The 12,064-nt window shown below is 40.4% G+C and overlaps 1 protein-coding gene across 1 annotated transcript; it reads left to right on the top strand.

Moving 5' to 3' along the window:
* The first annotated feature begins 4,859 nt into the window (after positions 1 to 4,859).
* LOC122784016 (solute carrier family 22 member 4-like) lies at positions 4,860 to 11,347 on the top strand. Its single transcript, XM_044049053.1, has 10 exons — positions 4,860 to 5,304; positions 6,656 to 6,859; positions 7,703 to 7,806; positions 7,952 to 8,106; positions 8,365 to 8,536; positions 8,797 to 9,015; positions 9,339 to 9,553; positions 10,389 to 10,571; positions 10,807 to 10,942; positions 11,188 to 11,347. The coding sequence occupies exons 1-10, from the start codon at positions 5,095 to 5,097 to the stop codon at positions 11,288 to 11,290; spliced, it is 1,701 nt and encodes a 566-aa protein (XP_043904988.1). The 5' UTR covers positions 4,860 to 5,094; the 3' UTR covers positions 11,291 to 11,347.
* The last annotated feature ends 717 nt before the right edge of the window (positions 11,348 to 12,064 follow it).

Genomic DNA, 12,064 nt, shown 5'->3' with positions numbered 1-12,064 from the left:
TCAATCAACAAAAGCGTGTAAACAATATTTATTTGCCCTGTATTTAAAGATAATATTTACTATGTATGTATTTACAGATAACAACCTACTACCTAAGTAAAACTACTGTAACTACTGAAAATAATACACTGAAAACCAATTAAGTGAAAAAAAATGTGGATGTAAATACAATTTCATCAAAACAGATGAGGACTTGAACTGACTTCACTGCTAAACGACACCACAGATATCTATGAACAGAAATACTTGATTCTGTCTCTAACCAAACTGGTTTTTCTATGGTTTCAAATTGATTTGATGAAATTCTGGTCAGTGTTTGTGCTGCCTGAATAACTTGAAGCATCTCCATCCTCCAATACTGAAAAGAAAAAAAAAAAAGATACTCTGTATGTGTGTCTATGCAGTGTTTGTTCTCACGGTGCAGTACAGTGCGTCCATCTGTCTCATCCACATGAAACTGTAAGATGTCAAAGAAGTGTCAAATCCATGTTGAAGCTGATGAACCTTTACGGAGCATCTCGGTGAAAACAAAGCTCTCAGTTCTTCAAGTGAACTTCCTCCTCTAAAGATGTCATTGTGATGCAATAATGTACAGATCAGCTGCTGCTTTTCTATTAGCCCTGCTCCCCTGTCACCAACACTGAGACCTGACAGTCTCTACACACCAGTCTGAGTCTTGACACTGGGCTTAGTTGCAATATGAAAATAAAACAAACGATGCACTGTTTGAAATAAAGCGCTGTTTCTAGTTGATATGTTACAAACTTGTCATTTTTGTTGGAGCCATCACAGTGTTTTATAGAAAATGGAGATTGTGCGCACGTGTTTGAGTGTGTGTTTGTTCTGTCCATGCTTAGAATGAACTGGTTGCACATTTGATCCACTTTTTTTCTAAAATAAAAGGTACATTTCCATTAAACAAGCTGCCATAGTCCTCTCTAATCCAGTTCTGACACTTCAGAATTGACTCCAAAACATAGTGGTTAGTTTAGCTGGAATGTTTTTGGCTGTGCTGAAGTTTGTCTCTCAGAAATGTTTAGTGTTTAGTTTGAATTTGAAATTTTCTCCTCAAATTGTCATCCTGGTTCATTCTGCTTGGCAATCATTCCAACTGAAAACCTTGTGATTTTTAAATTTTTATTACATTTGCCACATTAATAAAGCCAAAAATAAATAATTAGATCCTCTCATGTGAACCCAATACTTTGTAAGTATTTATCATTATAATACAATTATAATTATAAGTATAATTAAAACCCTTTGAAGGATTTCCATGTGACCCTGAGTGAAGAAAATTCTGAGATTTGCTTCTTAAAACATTTATTTTTGTTTGTTACATTACATTACATTACATGTCATTTAGCAGACGCTTTTATCCAAAGCGACTTACAAAAGTGCATTTAAACATTTGGGTACAAATAAGAGCTAGAAGTAAGTAAGAGCTTCAAGTAGAACAAACTATGAAGTGCTAGTCATAAGTGCAATACAATTTTTTTTTTTTTGTCGTCTTAGTCGAGGTAGAGTCGGAACAAATGTGTTTTTAGTCGGCGTCGGAAGATGTGGAGGCTTTCAGCTGTCCGGATGTCGATGGGGAGATCGTTCCACCATTTGGGAGCGAGGACAGTGAACAGTCTCGAGTTCTGCGAGTGCCTCTGTGATCCTCTCAGTGAGGGAGCAGCAAGCCGGTTTGTCGATGCAGAGCGGAGTGGGCGGGCTGGGGTGTAGGTTTTGATCATGTCCTGGATGTAGGCTGGACCGGATCCGTTTGTAGCATGGAACGCAAGCACTAGAGTCTTGAAGCGGATGCGAGCAGCTACAGGAAGCCAGTGAAGGGAGCGGAGGAGCGGTGTAGTGTGGGAGAATTTTGGTAAATTGAAGACCAGTCGAGCTGCCGCATTCTGGATGAGTTGCAGAGGTCGTATAGCGCATGCAGGAAGACCAGCCAGGAGGGAGTTGCAGTAATCCAAGCGTGAGATGACAAGAGCCTGGACCAGAACCTGTGCCGCCTTCTGGGTTAGGAGAGGCCGAATCCTTCGGATGTTGTGCAACATGTATCTGCAAGATCTAGCTGTTGCAGCAATGTTGGCAGTGAGGGAGAGATGGTCGTCAAGTGTCACACCCAGGTTCCTTGCGGTGTGAGAAGGAGTTACCACAGAGTTGTCGAGGGTGATGGTTAGATCTGTGGTGGGAGAGCCCTTTCCTGGGAGAAAAAGAAATTCAGTCTTGTCGAGATTGAGTTTCAGGTGATGGTCAGACATCCACTGAGAGATGTCAGTCAGGCAAGCGGTGATCCGTTCTGCTACCTGTGTGTCGGAGCTGGGAAAAGAGAGAATGAGTTGGGTGTCATCGGCGTAGCTGTGATAGGAAAAACCATGAGAGCGAATAACCGAACCAAGAGAGTTGGTGTATAGAGAGAAGAGGAGAGGGCCCAAGACAGAACCCTGAGGGACCCCAGTAGCTAGAGGACAGGGTTCCGACACGGATCCTCTCCAGGTTACTCTGTATGTTCAGTTTTGAAGATAGGACGAGAGTAGGGTAAGTGCAGAGCCTGAGACACCTAGTTCTTGAAGGGAGGAAGTAAGGATCTGGTGGTTAACTGTGTCAAACGCTGCAGAAAGGTCCAAGAGGATGAGCACAGAGGAGAGAGAGGCAGCCCTGGCAGTGTGGAGTTGCTCAGTGACAGCAAGAAGTGCAGTTTCGGTCGAGTGACCTGCTTTAAAACCAGACTGAAGAGGATCAAGAAGGTTGTTCCGGTGAAGGTAGGAGGAGAGTTGATTAAAGATAGCGCGCTCCAGAGTTTTGGAGAGAAAAGGAAGAAGAGAGACAGGTCTGTAGTTATTTACTTCAGACGGGTCAAGGGTGGGTTTTTTAAGGAGGGGGGTCACTCTGGCCTCTTTAAGAGAGTCCGGAAAGCAACCAGATGACAGAGATGTGTTAATGAGGTGGGTGAGGAAAGGAAGAAGATCAGAAGCAATTGACTGAAGAAGGTGAGAGGGGATAGGGTCAAGGGGGCAGGAGGTGGGGCGGGCAGAGGTTATTAGGGAAAGAACTTGATCCTGAGATAGAGGGGAGAAAGAGGATAGAGAAGGAGCTGAATGTGTGGTTGGTGGAGTGGTGAGAACAGGAGGTGGGGTTGAGAAAGAAGAGCGAATGTCATCTACCTTTTTTGTGAAGTAGTTGACAAAGTGAATTGGTAGAAGGGAGGAAGGAGGAGGGGGGGTGGGGGGATCAAGGAGGTTAGAGAAGATAGAGAAAAGTTTTTTGGGGTTAGAGAAAGAGGATTGAATTTTAGTCTGATAGAAAGATCGTTTGGCTGCAGAGATAGAGGCAGTGAAGGTGGAGAGAAGAGAGTGATAGGAAAGCAGGTCATCAGGGTGTTTTGATTTCCTCCATTTTCTTTCTGCTGCCCGTATCGTGGCTCTCTCAGCACGCACTGAGTCCGACAACCACGGGGCTGGGGAGGACTTACGAACCCGCCGGGAAGTAAGAGGACAGAGAGAGTCAAGAGAGGAGGACAGAGTAGAGAGGAAGGTGTCTGTGGTCTGTGGTTTGTGGAGTTAATCAATTAACAAAAAGGTACCTTAATGGTAAAAATTTAGTAATAAGGAGAAAACATGATATTTATTTCCATAGTTATATCCAGCTAATAGCTGGCAACGAGGATTACTACATTACGATATAAATAAGATGATATAACCATAATACTATTACTATACAATGAGCAAATTGTTACTGCACTGTAATTTATGTTACCAATGAGATTTTCATCATCTTTATGTTCTGGATGTTTTTGTTGTGCTGAAATGTTGCGATGTTGGTCTAGATTAGAGCCACACATACATACAATCACCTTTTCTCTGATGCATTACAAATACTGAAGTCAAACTCCTCAGTATGGCCTCAGTATTTCTATGTGACCGCAGCAGAGACAGTGTCTGACCTTTCTGTCGTTTACTCTCTGGCACATTTGTGATTCAATACAGTTACTTTTTCACTAAACCCCAGCGACACATTGACAACATGTTGCACACTCAGCCCTGAATATAACACAATGAGACACACAAACTCACGTATGGCAGAAGATACATATGTTGCAAAGGAATTTACGTATGACACAAGTTAACAGACAATAAGAGTCAAAAGATTCTACCTGTGATAGAATACAGGCAACTCTGCTTATAACCATGTGTGTACCGAGCACATATAGATGGAGCTCACTTCCTACATTCAAATGTGGTCTCGCTCATAGTCACCATATTCAGTGGATTTTTAAAAATCTTTTGAGATCTCGGAGAAACAGATTTTTTTCATTTGAAAATATTATCATTGAGTCTTAACCGAACAAAATGAACTGGTTCTGCTGAGGTCGTGGGACAGGCAGTGCTGGAATGGAATGGATTGAAAGTTCTTAACTGGTTTGATCATTTATAGAATTGTCTTTCCTGTGGCAATAAATAATCAGGCAAGTTAAAGATGAGAGGGCTTCATACAGCAGTGTTTCTTAGGCATGATTACACTGTTGGTGTCATGCATGGCAGCCTTCAAACACACAATGACTAAATTACAGTGATGAGGCAATTCAGACAGGGAGTAAGGCAACATGTTTTGGTCCAGTTGTGGTCAATAAACGTATTTCACGATGCTCCCTTAGTTTCTATCGCTTGTGTTTAATATGTGTGAGGGAGAGAAATCAGATAAAGCCTTGAAAGTGGTAAAAATACTTTAAATCTATTTCTCAAAGGCATTACCAATGTAGGGAATCTAAAACTGTGTGTAATATTTCCAGAAACCGTATGGTGTATGAGCAGCGAGAGGAGGAGGAAAGAGGCGGAGTATTCGTTTCTCTGGATAAAAGAGAGATCCTGCAATGAGAAGTTGAGACAGCTACAACAGGTGTGCTAGTCTCATTTGAATTGACTAAAGCCATAATATTTATATTTATTGGGGTTGGAGATTGCAACGGTTTTTATGCTAGCCAACATTAAGATTTGTTGTGTATGTACAGTCATGGCTGCTTCTTTGACTATCATAGAAATGCTGTTGACCACAGGTGTCAGTAACAAATAGCCCAGAATAAAGTTTAATTCCAGTAAAATGCAGAATTACGAGGAGTCAGTGTCGTTTCTGGGGACTTGGGGCCCCTTTCAGAGGAGAGTTCTCTTCTCGATCTGTCTCACCTCCATTCCAGGTGGATACATCCTCCTCTCTGTCATCTTCCTGCTGGCCAGCCCTCCTCACCACTGCCACATCCCAGCACTCAGCAACCTGAGCCAGGACTGGATCCAGGCCAGCATCCCAGTACAGGTCAGTACCAAGCATAAGATCGGTAAAATCTTCCTCTGATCAAATAATTATTTTTGAATAGAACTATAATCTACCTCAATCAACCCCTCTTGTTTTAATAATATTAACCTTGTTTGCACTGTAAGCATTTACACTACGGTACTACAGAAAACTATCTATTCTGTTAGATGCATGACACATGAGTGTATTATGTTGCATTACACTTATTCATTGTGTTAAAAGTCATGTTAAAATGTGACACTGATAACATTAAAAAATATTTCCCAAGCTTTTCAATACGGATCACCTATTAGTATCTATCTACAGTATAAGCACACCTGGGTTAGAACACAGAGCATTTTGGCTGCTTTTTTCTATTACTATGTTTAAACAGTATATACAGAGAGTATAACGATGTGCAATATAGAGTGTCTTACATATATATACATATATATATATATATATACATACATATATATGTATATATAAAACCAGTAAAGCAGAAAAGCAGTCCATTCTGTGCAGAATTATTGCTACTTTATATCACTACTAAAAATGTGATGTAAAATGAATCATACCTTTGACTCAACAACACTGGTATCTGATTTGATCACATTTTGGGATCTATGCCATCTGAACTACCATTCTCTTCCTGGTAAATGTGATGAATAGAAACATCGATGTTAGTTAGAAATCTCATTAGTTGCATGTGTTGCAGGAAACCGCTGGCCTCATTGTTATGATTCACCAATTTATTCAAGGAAAGCAGGGTTAAAATAATATTTAAACTTTAGATTATTGTAATTTCTTTACTGATTCATCTGTGTGTGAGAAAGCATTTTGATAAGGAAGAGTTCAATTTGACAAACTTCCAGGTACTTTGATAAGGTATGAATTATTCATTTATTTTATCGATGATATATTTGGATAAGTATAGGCTTCTATTGGCAACGACAGGCAGGTGGATGGAACAAGACAAAACACTCAAGAACAAAAGAAGAAAAACATGTAAAAACATGACAATAATATCAACAAATAAGGAAAAGCAGCATTTGGGTAACTATGTCAACCAAAAGTGGATTAGAAATAAATATTTTGTACAGTAGTTTAGTGTTTATATAAGTACGAAGCGGCAAACTTTAAGTCCCATAAACCTGTTACCTTTCCTCTCTGTGGGATACTGGGTTTTAAATACGTTATACGTTATATGCAGTCAGCTAATAATTTACTGTAAAGTTCTGAATTAAAGCCAGTCTATGATCCTCATTCAGGTTCAAACTGGTCTGGTTTGAAACAATCTGGTCTGGTCTGGTGGTTTCTGTCCTCCCCCAGAGTGCTGTTTGTAAAAATGATGATGTTGTTTCCTGGACAGCATGAGGCTGGGAGGTCGGAGAGGAGCAGTTGTAGCCGGTATGAGCTGGACCTGGTCCAGAATCTGTCTGCAGTGGAAAATATTCATACCCAGAACCTGTCTGTGGTGCAACTAGAGATCCTCCTCTCTAACCTGAAGCAGGAGGACTGCAAAGATGGATGGATCTACAATAACGAGTACTTTGAATCTACTGCTGCCATTGAGGTACTGACTTTACTGCTGTGTGTGAGTCATAATATAAGCAGTCATTCTTGTTTTTACTGTTTTTGCGTTCCCCTTCCAATAAGGATCCACTCTGGTTCAGAACAGTCTTAAGTGGCTCAAATAAATGGAAATTAAACTAGAATGTTTAATCAATCTGGATTGCACTTCGGAATATTTTCATGAGAAACAATTAGGGTAATGGGATCAGGGGGACTTAGACACTGAAAGAGCATTTCTAAAGATCATTCTGGTCAGCCAGATGCTGTAAGACTGAGCTCAAAAGAGATGTACTTTACAGAACTTGGAACTGGAGTGCAGGACACTGAAGGGCCAGATTTAAAGAATTTACCCTGGAGAAGCTGGCTCTTAAGATGAAGCTTTTCTGAGAAACTGAGAAAACAAGTTTAAACGAGTTGAACTAGGACACATCTCATAGGGGATAGATGCTATTGCACCAGGGGACTAGGATATAGGGGAACATCCATGTGGATGGAGGAGTGAGGTATCAAAGATATATTTGGTCAATCTGGGACAATCTGGGAACTGGTCTTTATTTTAAAGGTGCAGCGTGTAAGAATTACTGAAATCTAATGATCAGACTACAGATTCTAACAGAGTTCTCTTACGCTCACCACTCACTGTCGGCCTTCGCTTGAAAGTGCATTCAAATAGCTTATTTTAAGACCATGAAAACCAAATTAATGTTATGTTAAAGAGATTACACAGTTATACAAACTCCAAACTCCCATTTCTGCCAATAAACCATCCTAAATGTTACACATGATATGTTATCAGACATGTCTGATATGTTATTCCAGCTTCTATATATCACTTGTCTTGCAGTTTAGCCTGGTGTGCAGTGACCAGTGGAAAATTCCTCTGACCTCCCTTGTCTTCTTCCTGGGAGGACTGTGCGGATGCCTCCTCTCTGGACAGATTGCTGACCGGTACATTTCAGTCTCTGTTCTTCTCCACTATAGTAACATTTTCATGGACTGGTACTGCAGACAATGTCCTCCATCCGGTGTTTCTCTTCTTTGACTTTGATGCTGCTGTTGATGCTGACTCCGCTCTATCATATTTGTTCTTCAGAATTGGCAGGAAGCCTGTTCTGTTTGGTGCCATCACGCTAATCAGCGTCTTCAGCACTGCTCTGAGTTTTGCTCCCTCCTGGCCCGTCTTCACTCTGCTCTTCTTTTTGCTGGGTGTAGGTCAGATTGTCGGCTACATAGTTGCATTTGTACTGGGTAAGACTTCTCCTCCCACCATTATCTTCATCCTCATGTCTTATTCTGATATTTATATTATTAAAGGGAGGGACAAACAAGACCAGCACATGCAACCCCAAAAATAGGATTCTCTATAATAGGAAACCTCTAGTTATGTTTTGTATAGTTGACAGGGACAGGGAACTTTTCTGGTCAGTTATTTAGTCAATAATTTATGCATAATCTGACAAACAAAAACACAAGGTACACCAAACCTGTCCGTGATTCATTCCACAGGTTCAGAAATCTTGATGGGTTCAACCCGACTCCTGTTCTCCAACCTGTGTTTGCCCTTCGTCGCCGTGATTTCGATGATGATGCTGCCAGCTACTGCCTATCTGGTCAGGAACTGGAGACACCTGACTCTGATCATGGCTGTGCCTGGTGTGGCCTGTATTCCGCTCTGGTGGTAAGATGAGCTAAGTGATTGTGATCGCATGGACTTTATGAAGAAGTCGGGTTTTTTTAGTGATGTTTTTGAAGTAACATGTGGAGGAAAGAATACAATTCTAAAGTTGTCCAGCTGTGAAACTATAAGGGTATACTGTGTATACTCAAATGCACACACAGATGTCACCACTCATAGTGGAGGCCAATGAAATCAAAATAAAAACTCAAGGGAAAATACAAACCACCCTGTGGTTTATGTTTTAATACTCTGCTCACCAGGTTGATTCCAGAGTCTCCTCGCTGGTTAGTGTCCCGTGGCCGTTTGAGGGAGGCAGAACTCCTGCTGAGGTCAGCAGCTGTGGAGAACCGAGTGGAACCTCCACAGGTCATCTTTAAACAGATTGAAAAGACAACCCAGAAAGCAGAGTCTTTCAACATCCTGGACCTACTAAGGACCACAAACATTCGATATATCACACTCATTTTGTGGCTCATCTGGTGAGTTACAGCACTTTTATTCAAATGTTTTCCATGGTAATCACAGTCTTCCCTTTACCAGTACGACCTGTAGCAAGTTCGACTGGTTTGTCAGTTGAAAAAAAGAAAACCATTGATTACTACAAATTTTATTGAGTATTATTACGTTTTACCATGTTTTGCCAACCTCAAGAACTGTTCTATCAAATCCATCAGAGGCTAAATCACTGAGCTGCTATTGTGGGTTTTGTCGATTGCTTCCGTCTTGTTGCTGTTACCAGTGCTGAAGCTTCTCACAAACAATATTTCACATTTCTTTCTTCAATTTATCTAAACGTTTGCAGGTTTTCTTCGAGTTTAAGCACCTTTGGATTATCATTCAACTTGTCAAGCCTCAATGGAAACCCTTTCTTAAACTACATCCTGTTGTCAGTTGTTGAGCTCCCAGCTTATGTTAGCACCTGGTTGGCAGCACGCAGTCTTCCTCGCCGCATGTCATATATCATCTTCACCCTGCTGGGCGCACTCGCACTGTTCCTCATCCAGGTCACTCCACACAGTGAGTTACTCCTGTGAAGTATAGCTTTCCTCCTGTTTGTTTTTTGTCTTCTGTCTTTATAAATATATATACTGTATATCCATTTTGTTTAAAAAATAATAAAACAATTCACCTCAACACAATAATCACACCTGCAAAATATCATATCATATTTACAGGTGCTCTTTTGAAACACTGGATCCTTTATTTCAAATGAAAACCATTTCTATTTTGACTTGGGGATCTACAGCGTGTGTTACTTTTATTATAAACAGGAGATTAAACACTGTCTCCAGCAGACTGTCAAAAATAAGCCTGGTTACTGGATGGTGTTGCTGGCCTCGCTAGAACAGTGACTGTCTTTTGAGAAACAGCTCAATAGAAGTACTAAGGAGAAGGAGAAGTAAGTTTGTTGATCCACTAAGAGGAAATGTGCTGTGTTTTTTATTACAGGTTTAAACTTCCACAGACACCCTTTTAACAGACTAGAGCTCAATGTGAAAAGTCAGCAACACAACAGTCCCAGATTATGACCCATGTAAGGGACAAAACAATGTAACATATCATTACTGAATTGCATGAAAAATCCAATAATCCCTAGTATTCCAGTGTAGAAACCAATTTGACAGGAGTGTAAACTTCATGCTTACAATTTTTGTAAACCAGGTAAATCATTCATTTAATATCTAGGCTTGGGTAATTTTGCTAATTTAATACCTTCCAAATGCTTAAAAGCAGCCCCCTTATTACAATTTATTGTGCACACGCTCCTTTTAGCAAACCTCAGCCTTTGCCTATACTCATACAATTGTTGGTGTGTTTCCTTCATGACTTGCTGTTGCCATCCTCTCTGCAGGTCTCCCAGCTCTCACCCTGACCCTAGTGCTGCTAGGTAAATATGGCATTCTGGCCGGCGGTGGGGTGATGTATATGTTTACTGGTGAGCTCTCGCCCACAGTCATCAGGAACACATCAATGTCCTCCTGTGCCATGTTCTCCAGAGTGGGCTCCTCTCTTTCCCCATACTTGCTGCAGCTAGGTGAGACTCTCATACAGTAGATAATATATGAATAAAAACAATTTTTTTTTCTTTACACATTTGATGTTGCATGGTTCAAACACATATTTCGTACAAATACTACAGAAGTAATCAGAACTCTCAGACTCTCAGACTTCAGTTTTACATGCTCATGAATCATGCTCAATACTCAAATACACACATTTTTTAGATATGACATAACTCTGATATGATCCAAACTGGATTTCTCCCCCAGCTGTTTTCTATCAGTACCTGCCGTGGATCGTTGTGGGGTCTCTGTCGCTGCTCAGCATTCTTCTGTCTGTCTTCCTGCCTGAGACCTTCAGGCAGCCTCTTCCTGACACTATCCAACAGATGAAGCCCCCACAAAGGTAAGTCAGCATAGTCATACTCTCCATTGCTAATGCCTGTGTAATAATTGCTGCTCTTCCTTGGTAGTAGGCTTTTACAAAGGTTGGGTGTTATTTTACTTCAACTAATAATAATGATGATACTACTACTAATAATAATAATAATAACAACAACAGCATCAACAACAACAAGATGTATAGTGTATGATGCAAACAAAGGTTGTCTGGCAGTGTAAATGATGCAACTCTTTAAATCTGGCTTCTAGGATCAGCTGGCCAGGGACCTGCTTCCCACCCGCAAAGGATGATGGGAAGTCAGCTGGGAATCAGACAACTGCACCTGAGATCATCTGCGCAACTCATTTATAAGAATCCTTACACACACTGTACATGAATGAAATAAAAACAAAAGTGACAGCACCAAAACTAGGCGAAAATCTAAAACTGTGATTATTTATAAATGACATGTCTCCTCTTTGTCAGGGTGTTAAGCAGGATGTCAGGTTTTCTTTTCCTCCAGGTGGTGAATTTGAACACTGGGTCTGCAGTGATGCATTCACTGACATCGTCACTGGCTTTGTTTAATGTAGTTTCCCTCAACATGGGAAAGTCCTGCAAAGCCTCACTCACTTCAAAAGGGAAGTCACATAACAGTGCAACTGCATTTCATCTTTCCATTAAAGCCAATGAAGTGAAGTCAGCTAACCATTTTAAAATGCACAGCAGATAATACACATACAATAATAAAAAGAAAATCTCTTTAGTATTTGCGTGATACATACAATGAAATGCAAAAAATACAAACCATGCTCAAAATACATACATCTAACTTTCACACACACACATATTATTAGTAAAATGATATCAAAAATGTATAAAGTAAAATATAATTATTGCTCATTTCACTCATCTAGTGTACTGTGATGCTTCTCACTGGAGCATTTATTTCATACAGTTTTATATATAAGGCCAAATCGTAACAAATCATAAACGATAAATGACAACTATCAATTTGAAGTTAAAGTGAAAGGATAAAGTGGTAGACAATGAATGAATGAATGGATGAATGTGAAAAGTAACATGAATGTACAGCATCAGCAACAACAATAGCAACAGTATTAGCAATGCTAAAGCAACTTTACG

This window comes from Solea senegalensis, linkage group LG2 (genome assembly GCF_019176455.1).
Source record: "Solea senegalensis isolate Sse05_10M linkage group LG2, IFAPA_SoseM_1, whole genome shotgun sequence".
Classification (NCBI taxonomy): Eukaryota; Metazoa; Chordata; class Actinopteri; order Pleuronectiformes; family Soleidae; genus Solea; species Solea senegalensis.
The sequence above is the reverse complement of the archived record's forward strand: the minus strand, read 5'-3'. Positions and strand labels throughout refer to the sequence as shown.